Source organism: Crinia signifera, chromosome 5 (assembly GCF_055691185.1).
Source record: "Crinia signifera chromosome 5, ASM5569118v1, whole genome shotgun sequence".
Classification (NCBI taxonomy): Eukaryota; Metazoa; Chordata; class Amphibia; order Anura; family Myobatrachidae; genus Crinia; species Crinia signifera.
The window spans coordinates 265,081,843-265,107,144 of record NC_139221.1 but is presented as its reverse complement, the minus strand read 5'-3'; the positions used below and the strand labels follow the sequence as shown (position 1 = coordinate 265,107,144).

The window sequence follows — 25,302 nt, the reverse complement described above, 5'->3', positions numbered from 1 at the left end:
ATCGTGGGCGGCTGCCCCGGGTGTTTTTTGGCTCTGCAGCTATGTTGGGCAGCTACATGGTCGAACCAACATACCTTTTGTCAAATTTTAATAAATTTGACACCATTGCCAAGGAGGACATTCAGTTTTGGAATGTGGTTCTGCAGCTATCTCTGCACGTTCCTGCCCGTCCTTGAATCTTGGGTATAATTCCCATACATTCTGATGAATCCCCAATATCCCATATCCTTTTCTCTGAGTCCATATGGGATATTGGGTGCCTGCCTCAGTGCGGGATCTTGCTGCCTTGTTACTGAATAATGGATCCTGTTACTGTTATCTTGAATTCGTTATATTGCCAATCATGTTCTTGGCCAATTGTTGTGTTATGGGTGTGCTGGTTGCGTGTCACCACTTCAATACATTATATATGTTAACACATAGTTATATCCTTGCCTCATATACTTTCCATTCCTTCGGGCACAGTTTCCATGTTAACTGGTCTGTAGGAGGAAGTAGAGGGGAGGAGCCAGTACACCCAGTGAAAGAGCTTCTATGTGCCGGTCTCCTGCGGATACTCTCTTCTCCCATACATTCTGACGAATCCTCAATATCCCATATGGACTCTGAGAAAAGGATTTACCGGCAGGTATTAAAATACTATTTATTTATGTACAGCTTTCATTGAGTGAACAGAATGCTTATGCGGCCAGACTGTCACTCCTATGCAAAGTTCATACAGCATTTATATAAAATCTAAGGTCTAAAATGAGTGCTTACTTCATTCACCAACATCCTTTTTTTTTTTTTTTTTTTCTAAGATGCTTGTGAGAAAATGTTTCAGTAGGCACTCATGTCATTGAGCTGTGAATTGAAAACACCATAACTACAGGCTTTACCAGTTCCTGACTGTTACGTTACCCAGCCTGTAACTTAACAGTCAGGAGCTGATTGGCTGGTGATAAAGAACCATGCACCTTATTACTTCTCCCTTATCACTGCTTCATAAATCTACCCCTGTACATTAATAAAATAAGTCTTCCCAACATTACTCTTTCAGCACTTGCCGGTTCATCTCTTTTTTTTTTTTTCATTCCCTTGTGACACACAAACATTATAACTTGTAGATTTGGTGGGAACGCAACAATTTGTCATTGCTAGTATCGAAGTTAAGCTCATCATCCCTTTGTAGTTTACTGCTTCTTGCCTTCACTTTTCTCAACTCAGTGTCTTGTAAATTGATACATTTTTCTAAGCCATTAAATCAATTTGTGCTAAATATATTCAACGTTTTGTTTTTGAAGCTTGTCTTACAGTTACACGTACATGTGTATAGTTATGGCAATTTGTATTATACAGAGGATAACACATTACCCTAAATCCAATAGCTTTATGTTCGGTGACGGTTATTTGTACAGCTGAAACTAACTTTGCTGTTAAAAACAAATAAAATAAAGCCTTCCTACTGTTAGTTCTTTTTCTGTAATGATGCATAATTAAGTGGTTTCTAAATAAAAATGTTCTTTTGGTTTTTGTTGAAATAATATGCACGAGTGGTTGTGATTACAGATTTTAATCTCAATTGTCGGTCATGGCAATGTCCATCAGCTAATTATAGTTAAGAAAAATAGTTGTTTTTTTTAATTTGTATTTAGATGAAGTTAAGGCCCATACACACTAGAAGATTTTCAGTTCAAAAGACTTTGGCAAAATCTTTGATAGATATATCTTTCACCAAAGTAGTGCGTACACACTGAGCTACTTTCCCCAAAGAGCAAAAGATTTTGAGGAGGCGAAAGACTTTGCTGAAAATCTTTCATTAAAAGGTTATTTACATAATGGGCGGGGTTTGAATTCCAAGGTGGGAGCGCAGAGGCCATTGTATTTAGTGCATTTGTGTTCTTGAGGCCTGATTCAGAACTACAGCAATCAGGTAAACCCCACCCTACACTGCCAGCTAGGGCTTTCTTGATTTTTGCCAGGGGTTACATGCTCTTTGCCAGGGGCTTCATGCTCTTTGCCAGAGGAAGTTACGCTGTGCACTGCACTCCGTTTTAAAGGAGACAGCCGGGGCAGAGTGGTGGGAAACCCAGATGTCTCAGAACAGGTCTATCTGTCCGTGGCGCGGCTATTTGAAATGATGTGCCGGCTCGTGACTCGCAAGCCAATAGAAGCTTGCGGCCTGGTAGCGCCTGATTGGTTGCCGGGCCGCTAGCTCAGATTGGCTCAGGAGTTACGAGCCGGTGCTTCATTTGAAATAGCCGTGCCACGGACGGATGGACCTGGTCTGAGACAGCCGGGTATATATTACTGCCTAATAAACTCAGTAAATAATCATTGGTGGGCAGTGATGCCAGTAATATATAGATTGCTGGCATGTGCCAGCAATCTATATATTACTGGCTTAAGAATGTCATTGGTGCCCAGTGGTGCCATTAATATATACATTGCTGGCACATGCTAGCGATGTATATATTACTGGCTTATGAATATCATTGGTGCCCAGTGGTGCCATTAATATATACATTGCTGGCACATGCCAGCAATGTATATATTACTGGCTTAAGAATCTCATTGGTGCCATTAATATATACATTGCTGGCACATGCCAGCAATGTATATAGTACTGGCTTAAGAATCTCATTGGTGCCCAGTTGTGCTATTAATATATACATTGCTGGCACATGCCAGCAATGTATATATTACCGGCTTAAAAAGTTAAACATTGGTGGTCAGTGGTGTTCCGTGCGGAGTAGGATGGAGGGAGGCGGGGGGAGCAGGGTGTAGGGGGGCGGGGCGTCAGCCTGTCAGCCTGTCAGTGTGGCCAGGCGGCAGAGCTGCCTGGGACCCAGCTTGACAAGCGCGGCGGACGGCGGGGGAGCAGGGCTCTGCACTGCATCATCCAGCCGCAGCAGTCTGAGCAGGGCGGCGCGGAGCGGACCAATCCTACAGGGTAAGTATATGACAGGCGGGGGAAGGGGGAGGCAGCGGGGCGGTCCGCCGGGCTGAAAGTGGTTAATCTTTCAGCCCGGCAGGCGTACACACACGGCGATGGTGGATGAAAAACCATCCATCATCGCCACATCTGCTGGTAAAACCAGCAGATGCACCACTTTCCTAGCGATGATGCGGGAGCGCGCATCATCGCTAGTCAGCAATCTATTGGGCATACACACTGGGCGATTTTCACGCGAAAATCGCTCAAAACGTCTGTTTTGACCGATTTTCAGCTGAAAATCGTCAAGTGTGTATGGGCCTTTAATCTTCTCATTTTGAGATTTGGCGTGAGAGTGAGATGTATATAGTTCATGATTAATTTATTTTTTTACTTTTTGTTTTGTGTAATAATCCACAAATAGTAATAGATTTTTTTTCTTGCTAGCATGCTGCATTTGTTGGACCCTCCTGCTGCTGAAGGGGCATACACACGGGGGGGATTTTTCACACCATTTCTAAGTGATCTGACTCGATCATTTAAGCTCTGTACACACTGAACGATTGGTCGCTCAGTGGTATATCGCTGAGTGACAAAACTATGGCCGCTGATGAAAACGAGATGCTCTGCTAGGGGAAGCTGCTGGTCGCAGGAGCATGTATGCATGGGAATATGGTCACACAGCGACCATATTCCCAGCGATTTGTGGCTGAAATCGCCCATGTGTACAGGGCTTTAGAAATGGAGCACTGATTGCTCCATGTGTATAGCCCCAGGTGACTGGTATGCGCGGTCTATCCTACTAGATCGTAGGGCTTTGCCTATAAACAGTAGGCAAAGGCCGGTTCTGCACACATCGTGGTGTGCGTTGTGAATGTACCATGATGTGTTCTTAGCGATGCTTTAGCGATGTGTCCGCTCTGTGTGCTGAGCCATCTGTCAGGGCCAGTGTTCTCTGGTGAGAACACTGGCCCTGACCAGCTTTTAACTAGATTTATACAGCATGCTGGATATTAATAGCTGGCCAATAGCGATGCACTGGCCCCTACACACGGAGCGATGTAGGGGCATTTTCATTGTAGGGGCATATATCAATCTAGTGGGATAAGCTACTATAAACATAGGTTGAACTAGATGGACGCAAGTCTTTATTCAGCCTCACCTACTATGTAACTATGTATGATCGCTTCGGAAATGCCCTGAAATTGCCCCGTGTGTAGGCCCAATAAGATCTTGGCTGGGGACTAATTAAGGACCAGCTATCTCAGATAGCAATGTGCCCTTCCCTACATTGGAGAGTTGCCACTCCTCCATAGTATCATAAACCAACCAACCAATAAATATTAATATAAAATGTTGGTTTTTAATGAAGTAATGATGACAGACATGTGGCTCTGGCTCCAATAATCTTCCCCCTATATCAAATCACCTAACACCTCTAACAGCATTGCTGCACAGTACCGGCAGAAGCCAGTAAGGAAACTGAGAAATATTCTCCACCTTTCTCCGTGTGGATAAATGAATTTCCCCTGAAAAATTTTTTTTTTATGTATATATTATAGCGAGTTTGGATCATATGGTCGACATGGGTCTAGTTCGACATGGGCAAGGTTGACAGTCAAAAGGTCGACATGTGCTTTTCACTTTTTTTTTTTTTTACCTGAATGTCGACATAGACACTGAAACGTAGCATCGCATCCCCTCGCATGGCTCTCTGCCCTCGCCATACTTCGGGCACAATATTTTATTCTCACCACACCCTAGTGGATGGTAGGGCATGAAATACCGCATGTCGGAATATGTCAGCTCAAAAAATAGTAAAAACCCCATGTCCACATTTTGACTGTTGACCTTGTGCATGTCGACCTAACCACTTGTCAACAGTGTTCCATGTCGACCTAGACCCACGTCGACCTTTCAGTATGTCAACCTAATGACTGTCTACCAACTTATGGTTGACAAACTGACCATATCCTATTACAGCTGATAGTTGTACATATTTATATTTATACCTTTTTTTATAAAACTTGTCCTAACATTTTGTTTGAATGTAGTATACCAATTTGTAGGGGAACGTGTTTCCTTCATTAAATCATCTTAAGTGAAATTGGGATGGCAATTTTGCCCTTAGAGACTTTTTAAAAGAAGCTTCCTATTTTTGGTTTGAAGATTTATTTTACATTGGAATGGTATTGATATTTTTGCTAGAAACATTTTGCATTGATTTTGTGTTTTAAATAAGTGCTATTTTTTTTTTCCTTCTTACAGGATAATGAGAAGAGAACACCACTTCATGCAGCTGCCTATCTGGGAGATGCTGAAATTATAGAGCTGCTCATTTTATCTGGTATGTAATATGGTTTGTGTATATCACAGCATCTGTATACGTTGGATCTTCCCTGTTGCACCAAGAACAGATGCCCACTTCTCTTGCTGCTTGTTCACCAGGTCCAGGGTTTGTGTCTGCCTCATGGCTGATAGCGGACTTCATTGGAACAATTTTGACTGATGGAGTTTTGCTTTGTGCTATGCAGGGAACTCCATCATGCAATAATGTAGCTGATGGTAGCAATGGACTCATTTAGCGTTCTTGTTTTCACCGGAGGAAGAAGAAGAAATGTAGTAATAGAATATATGAATAGATTGCACGATACACACGGGTCCCCTTATTTACATGTTATAGGGTTCTCCATAATGGACTCTATAGGGTAAATATGTACAGTACGCTTATTAAACTGTATTCCCCTTTTGAAGTGTGTTCACATTGCCTATTCGGTAGGTCAGCAATGGGGTTATATACTGTATAGTCTTAATTAGAGTAGAAGTCATTCATTTATCGTTACATGTACAGTGGGGCAAAAATGCATTTGGGCAGTCACCGCAAGTTGACCCACAAAAAAAAAAAAAAAAAAGTCTGTAATTTTCCATCATACAGATGGAGCCACTCTCATTTGAGCTGCTCCTGGTTATTCAATCACCATCCGCCCTTCTCCAAAAGAAGGGTGGCGCGCATGAGATGCTCGCGCACACCGCACGGTCAGAGCCCTCCGCCCATATCCCCCACTCCCTGCCCGTCCGTAGCAGCCTGCCCCCGCTCTCTGCCCATCTCCCTGAAGGGGAGATGGGCAGGCGAACCACCGCTCCCCGCCGGTTCACTGACAGGGACGCGCGAGTGAGATGCTCATGTGTCCCAGTCACTCCGCCAACCTGTGCCAGCAGGTAAAAATTGTGTGGGGGCTGCATTAAGAAAAAAAAAAGCATTGTTTATTTTGAAATGTAACCATTGTTGATGTAAAAAAAAAAAAAAAAGGACTTGGCAAATGACTAAGAACACCTGCAGCAACAATGCAGTAACTGTCACCTTAGAACAGTAACAATAGTATTACAGTAGGATGCAGCAGTTTTCCTGATAATTAAGAAAACTGCAAGCAGTCCTGTTGTGAGGAAGGAAATGTTATGGAGCCAAACACATATATGCTGAGTAACCTGGAGAAAGATTGTCAGATTTCCTGACTTGTGGGATTTTTTTTTTTCTTCCCTGAATCACTGTTTAATGTCATGGTACATATCTATGCTTGTTGCTGTGGTTACGTGTTAGTATGGTTGCTGCTATGAAATGTGAGTCATCTTTTGTGCCTCCCATTCAAGGGCTTTATGCAGATGAAATCAGGATTACTGCAACGTTTGTGGTTTGACGTATTTTAGATTTAATATGCACACTTCCCAGTGCTAATTTGCTGCAAGTAACCAATAAGATTTTTTAGATTTAGGCAGGGCTGCGGCAATTCTGCCAACCCAGAGACTCGGTACCCCTCTTGGCCAATAAGCTCTTAACATTCCATTGGTTGTACTAAATAGCATGAATGTTTTTATTTCCGAACAAAAATGTATGCGTATAATTAATCTCTATATCTATTTAAATTGAATGACTTGCAAACTGAAGCTCCTTTAGCACAATAATATATGGATCCATCTAGAGTTCTGTTGTGTTTCAATACCGTGTTAAATTAACATTTGCTCTACATCTGTGTTGCAGGAGCTAGAGTAAATGCCAAAGACAGCAAATGGCTGACTCCTCTGCACAGAGCTGTTGCATCCTGCAGTGAGGTAAATATCAGTACTGTCCCTGCATACAATATTCACATTTCACAGCAGGTTGTTAACACGCATCAGATATATAGAAGACACTGACAAGTAAACTGTAAGAAATATTAGTTTATATTTATGAGAAATATAGCCTTTAGTGGGGACACTTGGTGTGTCTCGGAGGAAGTCAATTAATTTTGTCAAAGAATACGATGCCAAAAATAGTTGGGTAAGTAGTGTGTGAGGTCTACAAATAGAAAGTGTCACAGTGTATCCCCTATTCATCAGCAGTTACGTTGGAATTTCGTCTTTCTTTAGTTCAGATATCCCTGATTTGTTTCCATTCTTTGTTGTTTCCACAAAGAGGGTGCTGTAAAAAGGTACACCAGGTATTGGTAAAGCATGAGAGATAATTCAGTAAAATATGAAATAGAATGGCCACTGTAAATATAGCAATTTTTTGGTAAAGTTATGTATGATGAATGTACTGTAACGCAGCCTAAAATCAGCATTGTGAATCAGAAGGTTGCTTCAGATTATCACATGAATTAAGTCGCATCTCAAAGTGAGTTGGCACGTCTAAAACCTCAACGAACATCAGCTACGCAAATGTGATTTGCGTATATGTAATAGGTTAACCATGTTCACAGACAAGTAAGTAATGCCAACCTAAGGTGATAAGTGTTTCTTATGTTTAGTTAGTCACTTCCCCATACTTGAGTGTATGGAAGAAATCTTTGAGGACAATTGGCAGACTGCGGCAGTAATATAATATTCCCTGCAGTACCCAACTACATAAAAGGCTTTACACAGCCCATAGTGTTCATTCATTACAGTTAGAACATAACAGTTAGAAGTGTAACTTCCTCCAACACCTTCATTGTTTTCACGAGTGCAGCTTTTAAGCTTTATGAAATACAGGTAGTCATTAACTAGAAGTCATCAAGAAAACACAAGGAATTGGTTTCTGATTAGTTTTACATGTATAGAGCTCTAAAAGTGTCTCCCAAATCTAGTGAGCAGCACACAGAGGGGTAGATGTATTAAGCGGTGATAAGGGAGGAGAAGTGATACAGTGCTTTGTACTTTATCACTGGCCAATCAACTTCTTAAGGCCCCCATACACTACGCCTAATGTCAGCCCTGACTTCCACTGAGATCCCCCGGCAGCTTCTGATATGATTTGGCACTTGATGTGCCATTTTTTACATGTGATAAATCTGATCGCTTTATCACATGTAAATCCGGGGGAGCTGCGGGAGAGCAGGGTCTGGGGGGAGCTTGCAGGTGGGGGGGGGGGGGGAGGAGGTGTCAGGGTCCGTCTCGGGGAGTGGGGACCGGAGAGCAGGGTCCGGTCCGTGGGTGATGCAGAGGGGGTAGTCAGCTAGCGGCAGGAAAGGTGGCGGGGAGGTTTCCTATTCTCCCGCTCGCCGCTACCCGGACTCTGTTATGCGCCGTGCACTCCCCGCTTGACGCTACCTCTCCAGTCCACCCGCTAGCCCACTACCCCTCCTGCAGCTGGACCGGACCCCGCTCCCCACTACCTCTCCTGCCGCTAGCTGACTACCCCCTCTGCATCACCCACGGACCGGAGCCTGCTCTCCGGTCCCCACTCCCCCAGACCAGCTCAATGCAGGCTGCACATAAGTTTTATCTTATGTGCAGACCGTCCGACATCCAGATCTGATCTGATGCGCATGGGACCGTGCATCGGATCATATTGGATGTCCTAGCCTACGCGATTTGGGCAATTTCACCCGATTTCTCAGCCCGATCCTCCAGAATCGGGTGAAATCGGGCCCAAATCGCGTAGTGTATGGGGGCCTTAACTGTCCCTTTTTAAACCCAGCATGTAACTTAACAGTCAGTAGCTGATTGGCCGGTGATAAAGTAGCAGGCACTGTATCACTTCTCCTCCCTTATCACTGCTTCATACATCTGTCCCCAAGTCTAGACACCCTCATTACATGCAACCCTTAAGAAGAACAATGTAGTAGGTATACTGTAATGTCTCCCCTGTTTGTTAACAATTCATTTGCAGTATAGTATGTGTCCATCCGTTTATAAAGGAGACATCAATTCTACTTTATCCAAATCTTTTTGCTTGACATTCCAGTGGTCCTATATTAAAGGGGACAATGTGCAAATCATTGGGATACTATTCCAGCAGGAGAGCTGGGATACTTCTCTGTGTATGCCTCCTGACCCTTCTATTGGTCAGCCCTAGTGAATAAGGACCAGAGTGACATACATGTGTATGTAATGGGAGGGACTGTGTGCTATCTGGTTATTATGCCTATGAGACCTTGTGGGCATGCAAAATGCCACAATCTGTCCTATGCAGATTATAGGGATGCTATTGTTAGGGAAATTGACAACAAAGGGAATGCATTGTTTATTTCTTCATAACCTTTTGCTTTTGTACTGCTCCTTTAAGCTAGGACATCCTTTCTAATGCTAGCTGAATGAATCTTATGCTTATTTATTTTGTGATTAAATGTATTTTTCTCTTATAGAGGACACGTTAAAAAAATATAAATGATAACTTTTAGGTATTTTATGTGGGTAGAGAGGGGTTTTTTTTTTATGTCCAGTGAAATAACCTTTTAAGTAACATCCTTTATCTCTTTTATATTCTTAGGATGCTGTTCAGGTGTTATTAAAACATTCAGCAGATGTCAATGCTCGTGACAAAAACTGGCAGACCCCTTTGCACATCGCTGCAGCAAACAAAGCTGTGAAATGTGCGGAAGCACTGGTGCCTCTTCTTAGCAATGTCAATGTATCGGACAGGGCAGGGAGAACAGCATTACACCATGCAGCCTTCAGCGGTCATGTTGAGGTATGGAGCAGAAGCATATCCGATATGTCTTATTTATATGCAGTCCCGACCTGCTGTCAAGTTGTGTTGCCTGTATTAGAAAACCTCACTGCATTAGTTCTTGGTGTTTGAGCAATTATTTTGTTATGCTGCTGTGTGACTTGTATTTGCAGGCAGTGGTTCTATTCGAGCACAGCAATGTTCTTTAGAGACATCTGCTGTCCAAATTTAGAAGCACTGCTTGAATGTACTCGAGCTATTCAGGTTGCCCCTACTTGTTACATAGGTTTTGCTATAAGTGGCGTGTCCCCTGCGGTGGAGAATAAAATCAAGAATCCTGATTTTCTGCCTAGTTTTAAATCTATGTTCTGCTCTTTTTGTGCCTTAATGGTATCTGAAGCCTTGTTTTGATTTTAAATGAATTGTTTTTAAATGCGCTTTTTACATTTAAATTTGCCCGTTTCACCCTGTTTGGCGGATATATTGGCCTTGTTTCTTTTCACGTGCTGCTGCCATTTTTTTCTGAATACATTTGCTTTTTCGTTAAAGCTTGCTGGAAATGTGTGAGAAATGTTTTCATTGTCTATAAATAAATGCAGTCCACAACAGCTGCTTCTGACTTATTTAGGATTTCCTTCCATTTATGTTGCAGATGGTTAGTTTACTTTTATCACGAGGTGCCAACATAAACGCATTTGACAAGAAAGACAGGCGAGCGATACACTGGGCGGCATACATGGGTAAGTTTGTTCTCCATTCATCCCATACAGGATTAGACCTACAGTATATTCCACTGAGATATTGCGTGCGACTAGTGGATGACAGAAAATGAATCCTTTATCAGCGTGGCAAGTAATTCCATACAAGGATATACTTTTATTGATCTGTTGGCATGACAAATACTAGTTCCAGAATGTCCTTCATCTGTTGAGCTTTCAGGAAGGTGAATAAGACATCAGTGCTTAAGAGGGCCATCATTTGAACAACCCTCACCTATATGTTGAGTTGGATTTGTGAGTGCAGTTGCTTACAAGAGCGAACACCTACATTCTGTAAATGAAGCAGCTGCCGTTTTAAAGACCTCACTTGTCTGTCTCTTGCAGATTCACACGCGCCTTACTGTTTTTTTTTTTTATGTTAGGTCACATTGAAGTTGTTAAATTACTTGTGACTCATGGAGCAGAAGTAATGTGCAAAGACAAGAAATCCTACACACCTCTGCATGCCGCAGCCTCTAGTGGGATGATCAGCGTGGTCAAGTATCTTTTGGACTTGGGAGTGGATGTAAGTTAAAGGCAGAATGTCATCTGAATCCTTGTTTTAATCTAGATTTTTTTGTCTTTTACGGTCCACAGTAATTAGTGGATAATAGTGTATTCAGTACTTCTAATTGTAACATAGGTCTATTCCTGAATAGAATTGAATGGGAGGAATCTCAACTGAACCAAACGATCTCTTAAAGTGGCACCAATAATTCTGAAATGCAGCATACATGTAATTTGTGCCGGTTTCAGAGCGGAGTGTGTTCCTAGCCTACGCATCCACTGACTCAGAGACGACATTTTTTAATGAATAGTATAGCTTGGGTAATAAACTGTATTCAAACATAGCCTAAGTTAAGAGATAGCGTAGAGAGAAATGCTGAGTGAAGCGTAGGCTGAGTTCTGTCTGATTTTCATGCTGATCACTTGCAGCATAAATAGGGCTTTATAAAGTGCACACTCATCGTACACCTATGAAACTAAGCATATGGATAGGTTAAGTGCAAATACATGTATAGGGGCAGCGCGGTCGGTGTCATTTGATCATGGGTTCAGTTCCCACCATGACCCTAACTGTGCGGAGTTTGTATATTCTCCCCATGCTTGCGTGGGTGTCCTCCGGGTACTTTGATTTCCTCCCACAATCCAACAGTTTACTGGTAGGTTAAATGGCTTCCAACAAATTAACCCTAGAATTAATGTATGTACTGTATACATGTATGTAGGAGTGGTAGGGAATATAGATTGTAAGCTCACTGATGTGAACGTTTAAATACTCTGTGCTACTGAATATACAGTATGTGCGCTATATAAATATCTTGTAATAATACAGAGTATCTGCATTGAGTCACGTGCATGCAGTATGACAATTTGTATGTGCCGCTTACATATTTTAATTAATGTGTAACACTGTATTGGAACTTTTTGTACGAAGTTCATCTTTGTAAAGTTGTATTAACAGACCATTGACTTTTCTTTTTTTTCCTTCTTATAAATCAGATGAATGAATCAAATGCTTATGGAAACACCCCCCTCCATGTGGCCTGCTACAACGGGCAAGATGTAGTGGTGAATGAACTTTTAGACTGTGGTGCTAATGTCAACCAAGTGAATGAGCGGGGTTTCTCTCCTCTGCACTTTGCTGCTGCATCGACGCATGGAGCGCTCTGCCTAGAACTCTTGGTCTGTAATGGTGCCGATGTAAATATTAAGGTAAGAGTCAAAGCCAAAGATGAGCATTTCTGTAAAAACTATCCGGAAGCGAGAGTACTGGGTTGTTAGGGAGACCGGGCTAGATGTATATTTTTATACCAAGTGATAAATGGGGAGAAAATAAAACATTTTTCTCTTATTGATGATGAATAAATGCATTTTTTTGTCTATAAAATGAAGACCTGAATGAATAAATGTTATGCTTCCTTGAATATGGGCCCAGAAACAGTATAGTACCGCTGAGTGTCCAGGAGAAGTAGATGGGAAGGTTTTTTTAAGAGTGACATGGTGAAACTAGTTAAGTCATTTAATAGATGCTTAGTGAAAGAAGCAATTAAATCAGAGCGGAGTTGGAAAGCTTCAATCAACAACTCTTATAAAATATCCAGTAGATGGCTTTGTTTCCCTTCAGTGGCACTAGTGTATTTGTTACGCGTTTTATTTTAAAGACCCTTTACTTACAGCTTTTACGTTTTTCTGTGTCGGGCCTTTAGCAGCTATTTGTTTGCTGTTCCCTGCATGATCCAGAGTTTGTATGAATTTGCTGTGGAACTGCGTCAGGGCAGCACGGGATGGTTTTAGCTTCAATAATGAAAAAAAGGATCTTAAATTGTCCCTATAAGCCTGTGTTATCTCACTACCAAATTTATTAACTCATTAACAAATGTATTTGCTGCATGCCAGTGTTTCGCAAACACTGTCATAATAGAACTCTTAACAGTGGGTGTGTTTTCTGCTATCCTCAGGAATAATTAGTACCATCTGTACAGTGCATCCAGAAATTATTCACAACGCTTCTCTTTTTCCACATTTTGTTATATTCCCACACTTGACAGTGCATGTGATAGTATTGATTGGGGGTGACGAAGAACACCCTGGGTGATATTTTTCCCAGCTTCTGGGGCACATTTTGGTTTTATATATTTCTTTACTTTTCCTCCAGTTCAAGGGTTTACAGTAAAATGCCCTCCAGATACTGTAGGACCACATACTCCAGGATGTCCTGCCACAATTTTGTTATCAGGCCTTGAGGACAGGTTTAATTCAAAAGCAGATGGATGACTGTTTATTGCTCACCAACGTTCTAGATGATGGTGAAGAAGGGTAACACTGTTTAAGGTAGTGTTCATTCTAGCATCCGTCATCTTCGAAAACCCATGCAGTTCCTCTTCCCTGCCTGGGGTGTCGCAGTCTGCTGTAGTGCTTCTATCACAGTGTGGTCTGTATATCAGCACTGATATGCAAACCAGACCTGTACTAGAAACACCACAGCAGACCGTGACACCCCAGGCAGGGAAGAGGAACTGCATGGGTTTTCAAAGATGGCGGGTGCTAGAATGAACTAGAATTGTGGTCAACACAAACCTGCTTTAGCTCATTGATGATTGAGTGGTTTCAATTATGCCATGCTCTGTAAGGATACCGCCACAGCATCTCCATGGAGCTGCAGTCTGGAAGTCAATTTGGCCATTCCAAAAATGTATTTTCTTTTTAAATCTTTCATTTGTGGCATTAGGATTATTGATCTGTTTGGTCCTATTACTGATCAACTTTAGTTGTAGGAGAGAGATGGCTTTGCATTTTTATCTAGAATGTGAGTGTACTACTAACTTGTCGCAAGACATCCATGCACTGCAGCTGCAAACAATCTCCTTTTGCCACCTTTTTGATGGTGATGATATGAACTTGATGATGTAATGTTTGAACCAAACTCCACTATCCAGATAACATTGTTGTAGAAGCCTTTTATCCTTTAAATAACACTTTACAATCCTTTCACACTGCAATGATTAAGTTTCTTTTGTTATCCCGAAGCTTTTTTTTTTTTTTTTAAGGTATTTTGTTTTGTCTACCCTTTCATGAAATCCATGCTTGTTCGCATTATTTATTTTTTTGGTACTTGTGTATTATCACGGTGCCCACGATTTCCATTGTAGGGCATTGTACAACCAAAAATTGTGTTGCATCGCAGTACGTAACGTGTCCTCCGACCTTTTCATACCCCCACTATCCACGTCGGCGTGGAGATGATTTTATATAGTGTGGCGAGCGCAGCGAGGGGACGCGGATGACTTCACATATATTCCGCGTCCCCTCGCGGGGCTTGCTGCGCTCGCCATGCTTTGGGCTCAGTGGCTCGCTGCACTCTCCACACTATATATAAAATCAACTCCACGCCGACGTGGATAGTGGGGGTATGAAAAGGCCGGAGGACGCTTACCGCCACCCCTCGCGGGCTCGCTGCGCTCGCAACGCATCGGGTTGGAGTTGATAGTGGGGTGGCGTTAACGATGGGGGGAGGAGGGGGGGGGGATTTAACATACTCATTACCCATCAGGGTGGGTGTACCATTAAAAATCTGGGGGAGGCATTTAACATGGGGAATAAGCCCAAATCGGGCATGCTACGCAATACTCAGCCCGGGGAAAGGATCAAATCGAGTCCCATCGCATACCTTTAATTAGTGGTATGCGATGCAGGCTGTGATAATACACGAGTACCTTTTTTCTTTTTTCTTTTTTTTTTATGATGTTTTAAATGAAGTCCATTGTCAGACTATAGATTTCGGGTTCTTCACAATCCTTCAGTTTTTAATTTTAGTTGAATTGCCTGATGTGCTTACCACTAAAAAGAAAAAAAAAAACTTTGCAGCTTCCATTTATGATCTCCATTTGTAAATGATCTTTTTCGCTATATAGTGATTAGATATTGGAAGTTATTAATAAAAGTGAAAATAGGCTAAAATAGAAAAAATATGTGCAAATCTACCAACAGAACTATACCTTGGTCAGCTTTATTTGTATTGATTATATAGTTCTAAGACCATTCTCAAATATAACCTTCCTGCAACAAAAAACACCCATTCTTTTGCATTAAAATCCTATACTTGATGATAACGGTTTCTTTGACAACTTTCCAAAATATAGTTTTCCATCTGAATTTTCCTTTGCATTAAACTTTTTGTCACTGCACAGAAATGTTATTTTAATGATTAATTTGGTAGTGGTTCAATGAAAGTATTCTTTACAACTGATAATTGTTGAAATGTGTAAAGTTAAGTAATGTATGTTTTATTACTATTAATGGGTTTTAATACTGCTATCCTAATATTATGCATTAAATTGAGCTAGGCTACCATCTATGTTAAAGCGTAAAAGTACAACCTTCAAGGAAAGCTGTACACAGTAGTCTTTGCCGTAACTGTAATTTAGTATGCTGCACTGTGCTCTACGATTACTCTTTCAGTCTGACAACAAAATAAAGTTATACAGTTTTCTGGTCGATTCAGGTATAACAAATTAACAATTACCCAGATAAATCCATTTACTTTCAGCAATAATATAAAGAAATGGATGGCATTAGAGCCGTGAAGCATTTCTGGATTAACAACACACTGTGCATTTTAGAGAGCAAATTAAGCTGAAGTTGACCTACTTTCTTGACGTACTGCACATCTGACTTGAATATGCATTGGGAGAGTGCACTAAACATACTGTACAGCACATTTATTATGGTTGAGCAAGCTTCCTTGAGACACTAAAAATACTTTTTAGGCTTGCACTTCACCATTAGGAGAGCGACTCCACATCTGTATCATACTTTCTGCATGTTTTCTGTCCTAGTTAACAGGAAGTAACATTAAGGGGGGTATTCAATCCCGGCAGATATTGCCGATCCTCGAAAATATCTGCTATTTCGGGTAGAATAGATCGAATTCACATTCGATCTATTCCATGTTCTTCTTTTATTCTGACTTTCAGAAACATTCCGAACGTCTGAAAAGTTGTGGATCGACAAATCTGCATCTTTTTCAACTTTTAAAAAGCCGAATCTGTAGAGCGAGTGCCGGGATTGAATTGGTCCTGGATGATATGGCTGAGTATTGAAATACCCCCTATAATGCGAAAAAATTGGTTATGAATGATTAGGTAATCAAGTTATAATGTACCAATATATCACTGATCTATATTTGGGGTATGTTAACATTTTATATTGTATTTTGCCAATTCTCACTTAAGCCAAAGGCAAAATAAAAAAAACATTGTTCTCTATGGTGAAGATGCTTTCCTTTTGCATATAAAGTAGCTTCTATTGTCTGTATGAATGGTGGAGGAAATGTTCCCTGGGGCTACTTTATTTTGTCAAAAATTTAAGAGCAGTTTTTTCTTTTTTTGTACAACACATTACGCCCAAGATCACATCCTTTGCAAATGTCTGTAAAGGGCAATTCAGCCACTCAATTTAGGGTCACGATCTTTGATGTGGGCCGGTTCAAAGCTGCACTAAAGTATGTTATGCAATTTCAAGTACTGCATGTACTCCATAGCTAAGTGCCCATCTATGAGTGATTCCGAGTAGTGCGCATACATACGGTGGGGATGCAAGCATTCAGAATATCGTTGCCAGCCAAACTCGTCCCATGAGAGCCGGGGTAGCAGAGGTTGATTTGGGCTGCGGTCTGTTGCTGCCCGGTGCGCCCAGGCTGGCAGCAGAGTTGGGATGCACAGACATGCCTTTCTGTGGATATGTGCCCTCTTCAGTGGCAGCACCCTGCCCTAACTCCTAGAGTGAACACTGTTTAACGGCGAGGATGGCTTATTTTTGGGGAGGAAAGGCCATCCACACCACAGAAACCCCTGGCTGGCCGCATTAAATACCGCTCGCTGTGAGTGTAAGTAGAATTCCATTTTTTTTTTAAGTAAACCAGAATCCTCTTATTATTAATAATATTACTGCTACAACATTTGAAAGCTTTTTCTTCTTTTTATATTTATCTTGAGTGTGTTTTCCTCAATTTTACAAAAGCCTTCCATTAGCCACAGCATGTTTTAAATTTAAATTCCCATAGCTATGGATAGGGTACAAGATTCCGGTGCTCAGCAAACCTATGGTCACAATCCCGGCAGCAGAACCTTGGGTTAAAAATCGTTGTTTAGTAGTGTAACCCTAACTATCACTTCTCACAGCCTAACCCTCCCCCTAGTGCATAACCCTTACACCAATGCTTACCATCGGGATTCCACTGCCAAAATTCTGACCTTAAGCATACTGCACAATGGGATATTGACTACATTCCATTAGCCTCTACGATACCTGGTAGATGGCTATAACACTTCAAGTTTCACTTAGGTTGTCTACTGTCCATTTTTATTGATTGCTTTCTCTTCCTACAGTATGTAGAATGTCTTCCCATGCCCTGTTTAAAAATGTATTATATTTGAAAGCTTCTGTCACTTCTAGGGCATAGGTCACTAGTACAGGAGCTACGGTACATATGCAGCTTGAATGTTGTGCTCTTATCCTACCTTGTTTGTTCACAGGATGCACATATTTTTTTTCTTTTGGCACACTGCGTTTGTGATTGTAGCATATTTATTACAATATATTGGTAAACAGCCTTTTTTTTTATTATCACAAACTTTTAGAAAAGAAACCTGTTTCAATGATACAGATGTCAAATTCCCCAATATTGCCTAGTCTGACTGAAAAATGACATGAAAATAAGTGTGCGGTGATAACCAAAGAGGCTGTGAAGAAAGCGTACCTTTTTTTTTATTCATTGTTCAAAACAGAAACTTGTTTATCTACCTCCTATAAGTACAGCTAGTACCTACAGTATTGTTGAACTATACATTTTGTTTTTCAATCTTAATACTGGATTAAGGAGGGAATTCGAATTATTCCCATTCTGTTAACAGGGCTGAAAAGGCGTGGTTATCCTCAGACGTCATAGCCTGAGTCTATTCAATTCCAGCCTCTTTTTCACATGAACCCCTTTTTAACACCCATTAACAGGTGCTAATTCAGAGTCTGAAAAGTTCACGGAAGCTTTATAACATGGTTGCAACACCTATTTACCCCCTATTTTATCCCATATAAGGATGCATCCTGCTGGCATGCTTACTTCAGGGCTGATTGATTAGTCACAGTGTAGATTAGTTAGCTGATGATAAATTACTGCCCCTAGTTGAATTCTCCCCTAAAGTATAATACATATATCACTCTATTCTGAACAGCTGGGTTATATGGAGTATGGCGCACTACACCTGAAAGATGTTGCTACACACAAATCCAATTTTTCAACAGGATTTATTGTAATACAATGTACACATAAAAGCATTAAAAGTATGGGGGGAAAAGAAAAGAAAAATACAACACTGATGCAATGCTCCTGTGGAAACGTGAATTCACTCTGGTCTCAGATGTAATGTAACAGTCTGGCAATGAATGGATATCTCACCATATGGATGCACTGCGGTGGGCTATACTTAGGATGGAACAAGTCTGCGGCACCACCGCAGTGAGCTTACGTCCAAATGCCTCCAGAGTCCAAATAAAGTGCTTTGTGCGTCTCCAATAAAGTGCAATCGCAGTAAAGTGTCTGATGCCAAGGTGCTTCAATCAAAAAGTGCAGTGGCTTGTAGTCATCAGCTGACTTTTTTTTTTATGTGTACATTGTATTACAATAAATCCTGTTGAAAAATTGGATTTGTGTGTAGCAACATCTTTCAGATGTAGTGCGCCATACTCCATATAACCCAGCTGTTCAGAATCTTATCTTTGGGGGTGGTGTACCCCCACACTTTATTGGAGTAGGCTGCACTAAAACCTGATTTATTGCGCTCTACCAACCACAACACTTTTTTCTCTTTGAAATATATCACTCTATGCAAGTATCCTTGTGTGGATACTACATAATCAAATGATGTGTAGAAAAAGGACATGTTTGAGGGCATTAATTGATGCAAAAGCTCCCTTGAGATACTACCACATCCTTTTGATGGGCTTTAAGAGTGGACTTTGCTATTCCATAATTGCCGCTTCTGCCAAGCTTTACTGTACTTGTCTATCAGATTTGTTATTAAAATATTCTGGTAGTCATTGTGTACTCAGTTATTGCATGGCGTCCAAGTTTGGTGGTAGAAGAGCTACCCAAAATCATTGCAATGCATGACCATTGGATTGAGGTTCTAGTGAGAAAGCAGTGTATGATATTCATCATACAGTACATGTGAATTCAACTTCACTATGACATTATTGGAATGTCCCCACAGTCAGACTCCCAGTCTGTTTTTGGCAAGCTCGTCTGCAAATCGACAGGCGGAATTCAATGTTCCGCCTGTCGAGTGTCGAAAAGTAGGCATGACGGCGAAAACTGCTGTGGATTGTCGATAAATGGCTGTTCAACAATCTACGGGCGTTTCAAACAGATCAACATTGAATACTGCCCTATGGCCAGAGGGCAAAGTTCATGTATATCACTTTTTTCACATGCAGCTTATGTTTTGGGTGTTTTTTTTTTTTTTTTTTTTCGCAGAGCATCATACACTCCAAGCATTTGGTGAATTTGCTGCTATGGAGACTCCTGAGAATATTGATAACTCAGGGGCAGATTTATTAAGCTTGGAGAAGAGATAAACTGGAGATAAAGCGGAGAAAAGGTAAAAGGTGATAAAGAACCAGCCAATCAGCTGTGTTTGAAAAAGACAGTTGGGAGATGATTGGCTGGTGCTTTATCTCCTTTTCCTTTTCTCCGCTTTATCTCCAGTTTATCTCTTCTCCAAGCTTAATAAATCTGCCCCTCAGTGCTTTTAATTTGTAAATAAAAGAAAAATGGTAGTACATACATGTTGTCTTATTTAAAAAAAAACGGTACTTATGTATTATCTGGACTCCCATGTTAAATGCACCCCATTTTTTCATACCCCTACTATCCAACTATGCATGGAGTTGATTTTTTATAGTCCTTGCCCGAAGCGTGGTGAGCGGACGCGGTCTCATAAGTAAAACGGGAGTCCAGATATTACATAAGTACCAAAAAAACTATTTGCAAGAGGGCATACTTTTTGATGTTTGTGTATATTTAAGTGTTTCATGCGGACTAGGAGCTTAGCCTATGTATGGCCTAAAGTGCATTTGTCTTATTTTAAATTATTTTTTTCAGAGTAAAGACGGGAAGACACCTCTACATATGACGGCTATTCATGGTCGATTTTCCAGGTCCCAAACCATCATTCAAAATGGTATATTACCTTTATTAATTACTTTTCATGGAAAGCACACCTTAGTAAAATGAGCATTACGTACTATTATATTGTGTTTAAAGTACTGGATCCCATGTCATTCTAACACATGCTGATTCTAAGGCATACCTCTTCTACCTACAGTTAATGTATTTTTTAATTTACAAGTACAGATGGAAGCATATAACCAGTTGAGCTTTCTTGAGAAATCTTATTGTCAGGTATACATTTATACACCCCCTCATCCCCATTAAAATGGAGCAAGGCCTTTTTTTTACTGAAGTTTATTTTATTTTTCCTTCTGCAAAAACTGCACATACAGTATTACCTTTCCCAGAGCGCACTAGTGTGTTTATATTTAGGAGCTACAATAGATAAATCTCTGCCTTTTTTATTGCTTTGCCCTTTTCTCATTCAACTAGCTTTTGCTCTTCCTTTACTCTCTCTTGTGGGTATGACATTAATAATTCAGCTTTTCCTCTCCCCACTGACCTCCTGGAAATAAATGGTATGACAGCAAGAGTATTTCCTTTATTGTCACTGTTCTAACTAATTTGGCGTTGCTCTGTATAATGATGCACAAGTGCATATATATAAACCAGGTTTTGGACGTTTAATACCAAACATCACTTATAGGAGTCATTGTGTATTGTTTATTTAATTTTAGATTGTACATAGCAAATTGTCTTCATCTTGTTTGATGGACCCTGTTCAGATATATGTAATGAGGCGTTATGGCATTAAGGTCAGACTCTCTAAACTGACTTTGTCAAACAATTAATTTACTGAACTTCACATAAGAAGAAACCGAAGTCCTAACAGCTACATAGTGTTTTCTAGTTGACTGACCATCATACATTCAATATAATTATATAATAGTGTGTGTATATAATGCATTCATATGTATAAAGATATAGGGGGCTATTCAATCTCCCGCCGCTATTCCCGACAGGGGAAATAGTGGCGAGGCCCTATTTAATGCTGTCTTCCCCGACAGCATTGAACAGGGATCTCTGCAGAACGTGTCCGACTTTACAAGCAGTCGGGCATGTTCTGCCGAGAACGGCCGGGAATTGTCGAGCTCCCGGACGCAGCTCCACTATTTCCGGCTGCTTCTAGTGGCCACGCCCCCTTCTCGGCAGGCGGGACATTGAGTACCCAAAAGAAAGAAAGGTAGAAAGTCCCCTCCACTGGCGCCAGAAATAGGAAGAATACGTCCCTCTAAATAGGTTTAGGATCCTCTTCTCTGAATAGATAGATAGATAGATAGATAAATCACCATGTGTATAAATGAAATACCGTACGCCCCTTTTCCTGGGGTCATGGTCCTCTTCTCCGCCTCAATCTTAGATTTCCTTATTTAAATGTATGGATTAGAGATCCCTCCTCTCCTGATCACACTCACAGAGTGGGGTGGTGGTTTCCAAAAAACAGAGATGGTGGCATATAGTGTAATACAATAATTTATTGCGATAAAACACACACGTGTGTGTTTGTTTATCGCAATAAATTATTGTATTACACTATATGCCACCATATTCTTCTTATTTCTGGCGCCAGTGGAGGGGACTTTCTACCTTTCTTTCTTTTTTGTGTCCTTTAAAGGTGTTTTTGGGTCACCTTCCAGTCAGTCACCCACCAAAAGGCAGCCTCTTAGCGTACTACCTCAAAGACCTTCATATTTTTTGTTCTGGGACATTGAATACCACCTGCCAAATCAGTGTCAAGCTGGTCGAGAAAGGACAGGGTCACAGTGACCCTGCATTGAATATCCCCCATATACTTGTAAGAGCAACAAAGCTTATTAGAGGAATGGAGAATTTAAGCTATGAGGAGAGATTAAGCAATTTGGGACTATTTACATTAGAGAAGAGACGTTTAAGGGGGGACATGCTCAACATGTACAGATATATCAGGGGCCCAATATAAAGGACTGTCAAACACCCTTCTTTACTACTAGAAAGGAATCTATGACGCAGGGGCATGAGTATAGATTAGAACAAAAAAATTCTTTACGGTCAGAGCAGTCAAACTCTGGAATTCTCTTCCTGGAGAAGTGGTGGCGGCTGACTCAATACGTTCAAAATAAAGTTGGACAAACACTTATTGGTTAAAAACATCCATGGGTACAAAATAAGAAATATAATCTTTCTTTAAAATATCAGAACATACTTTACAGCAAGGGATAATCTATTATAAACCTAGGTTGAACTAGATGGACGCAAGTCTTTTTTTCAGCCTTACCTACTATGTAACTATGTATTCCTTTTTAGTACGTCTGGGTTTGTTTGTTTTTCAAACATTTGTATTATATGCTGCAAGATTTAGTGTGTAGTGTAGGCCTACTGAAGAGCTTAGTGACTACAATGCCACCATTTCACTGTGTACAGTGATGAGCAATCAAGAAGAATAGTTTGACAATGTCCCTTGTGCTTGGTCTGGCCATACACATTGGAAAGATTTAGGGGGGTATTAGCCCCCCAATAAAGGACTTTACTAGACAATTGCGTCCATTTTCAGCGTATCCCTGATGCGGGTTAAATTTTATATATATATATATATATATATATATATATATATATATATATATATATATATATATATATATATATATATATATATATATATATATATATATATATATATATATATATATATATATATATATATATATATATATGTGTGTATGTGGTACTCTACCTAGAAGGGCGCCCATCGCGGGCATCGCATGCACTAAAAAATTGCATGCGATGACCGCGATTTCCCATAAGGAACAATGTTAAATGTCCCAATTGACCCGATTTTCCATAGGGAACAATGTTAAATGGCCCACAGAGGCCAACTAGGCACCCTGAAGTGTGAAATGGCCCCCCCAATTGTTAACGCCACCCCACGATCAACGGCAACCCGAAGCGTGGCGAGCGGCGGCGGTATGCATCCTACGACCTTTTCATACCCCCACTATCCACGTCGGCGTGGAGTTGAGAATAGAAAGTGTGGCGAGCAACCGAGCCCGAAGCGTGGCGAGCGCATGCGGACACCTGTGAAGCCCGCGATGGGACGCGTATACCTATGAAGGTGTCCGCGTGCGCTCGTCGCGCTTCGGGCTCGGTGGCTCGCTGCGCTTGCCACACTTTCTATTCTCAACTCCATGCCGACGTGGATAGTTGGGGTATGAAAAGGTCGGAGGACGCGTACCGCCGCCCCTCGCGGGCTCGCTGCGCTCGCCACGCTTCGGGTTGACGTTGATCGTGGGGTGGCGTTAACAATTGGGGGGGCAATTTCACACTTCAGGGTGCCTAGTGGGCCATTTAACATTGTTCCCTATGGAAAATCGGGTCAATTGGGACATTTAACATTGTTCCCTATGGGAAATCGCGGTCATCGCATGCAATTTTTTAGTGCATGCGATGCCCGCGATGGGCGTCCTTCTAGGTAAAGAGTACCACATACACATACACACATACATACATATATATATATATATATATATATATATATATATATATATATATATATATATATATATATATATATATATATATATATGTATATGTATATGTATGTGGTACTCTTTACCTAGAAGGGCGGGCATCACATGCACTAAAAAATTGCATGCGATGACCGCGATTTTCCATAGGGAACAATGTTAAATGGCCCACAGAGGCCAACTAGGCACCCTGAAGTGTGAAATGGCCCCCCCAATTGTTAACGCCACCCCACGATCAACGTCAACCCGAAGCGTGGCGAGCGCAGCGGTACGCGTCCTCCGACCTTTTCATACCCCAACTATCCACGTCGGCGTGGAGTTGAGAATAGAAAGTGTGGCAAGCGCAGCGAGCCACCGAGCCCGAAGCGCGACGAGCGCACGCGGACACCTTCATAGGTATACGCGTCCCATCGCGGGCTTCACAGGTGTCCGCATGCGCTCGCCACGCTTCGGGCTCGGTTGCTCGCTGCGCTCGCCACACTTTCTATTCTCAACTCCACGCCGACGTGGATAGTGGGGGTATGAAAAGGTCGTAGGACGCATACCGCCGCCGCTCGCCATGCTTCGGGTTGCCGTTGATCGTGGGGTGGCGTTAACAATTGGGGGGGCCATTTCACACTTCAGGGTGCCTATTTGGCCTCTGTGGGCCATTTAACATTGTTCCCTATGGAAAATCGGGTCAATTGGGACATTTAACATTGTTCCCTATGGGAAATCGGGTCAATTGGGACATTTAACATTGTTCCCTATGGGAAATCGGGTCAATTGGGACATTTTAACATTGTTCCCTATGGGAAATCGCGGTCATCGCATCGGTCGCATCGCATGCGATTATTTGGTCAAATATTATTTTGATCAAAATCGTGGGCGCCCTTCTAGGTAAAGAGTACTGTGTATGTATATATGTGTGTGTGTGTGTGTATATATATATATATATATATATATATATATATAATCTCCAATCGTGCCTGGCACTCCGCTGTCGACAATGGTATACCACCTGGTGCTTTCCTCACTGGACTGCAACGTCCCTGTACAGCAGGGGTGTCAAACTCAAATTCATCGGGGGCCGCATCAGCAGATTGGTCACCCGCAAAGGGCCGGTACACATTCAGAAAGGGGGCGTGGCCATGAACAAATGGGAGTGGCCATGGGCAAAAAGGGCGTTACCACGTCCCCTTTCCGAATGTGTACTACTACAAGTATCATGGTGAGTAGTAGGCTGCCTACCTGTGTCCAACCAGGACGGGGAGAGGGAGAGCTGCTCTTCAAACTGTCTCCTGCACGATTTTTCTTTTTGCTGGTGGTGGCTGCCAGGGGTTAATGTCTGTTGCCAGGGATTCCAGCTCGTTGCCAAGGGGTTAATGTACATTTTCAGGGGTTCTTGCTCGTTGCCAAGGGGGGTTAATGTCTGTTGCCAGGGGTTCTTGCTTATTGCCAAGGGGTTAATGTCCATTACCAGGGGTTCCAGCTCGTTGCCAAGGGGTTAATGT

At 41.6% G+C, this 25,302-nt stretch overlaps 1 protein-coding gene across 3 annotated transcripts in view; it reads left to right on the top strand.

Moving 5' to 3' along the window:
- Positions 1 to 25,302, top strand: part of ANKRD28 (ankyrin repeat domain 28) — a 144,849-nt gene that overhangs the window by 72,281 nt on the left and 47,266 nt on the right. For all 3 annotated transcript variants that reach the window (XM_083188970.1, XM_083188969.1, XM_083188971.1), the window contains exons 3-9: positions 5,183 to 5,261; positions 6,951 to 7,021; positions 9,642 to 9,842; positions 10,474 to 10,561; positions 10,963 to 11,105; positions 12,083 to 12,295; positions 20,241 to 20,319. In XM_083188970.1, coding sequence (XP_083045096.1) covers positions 5,183 to 5,261; positions 6,951 to 7,021; positions 9,642 to 9,842; positions 10,474 to 10,561; positions 10,963 to 11,105; positions 12,083 to 12,295; positions 20,241 to 20,319 — 874 coding nt within the window. The remainder of the gene's footprint in view (positions 1 to 5,182; positions 5,262 to 6,950; positions 7,022 to 9,641; positions 9,843 to 10,473; positions 10,562 to 10,962; positions 11,106 to 12,082; positions 12,296 to 20,240; positions 20,320 to 25,302) is intronic.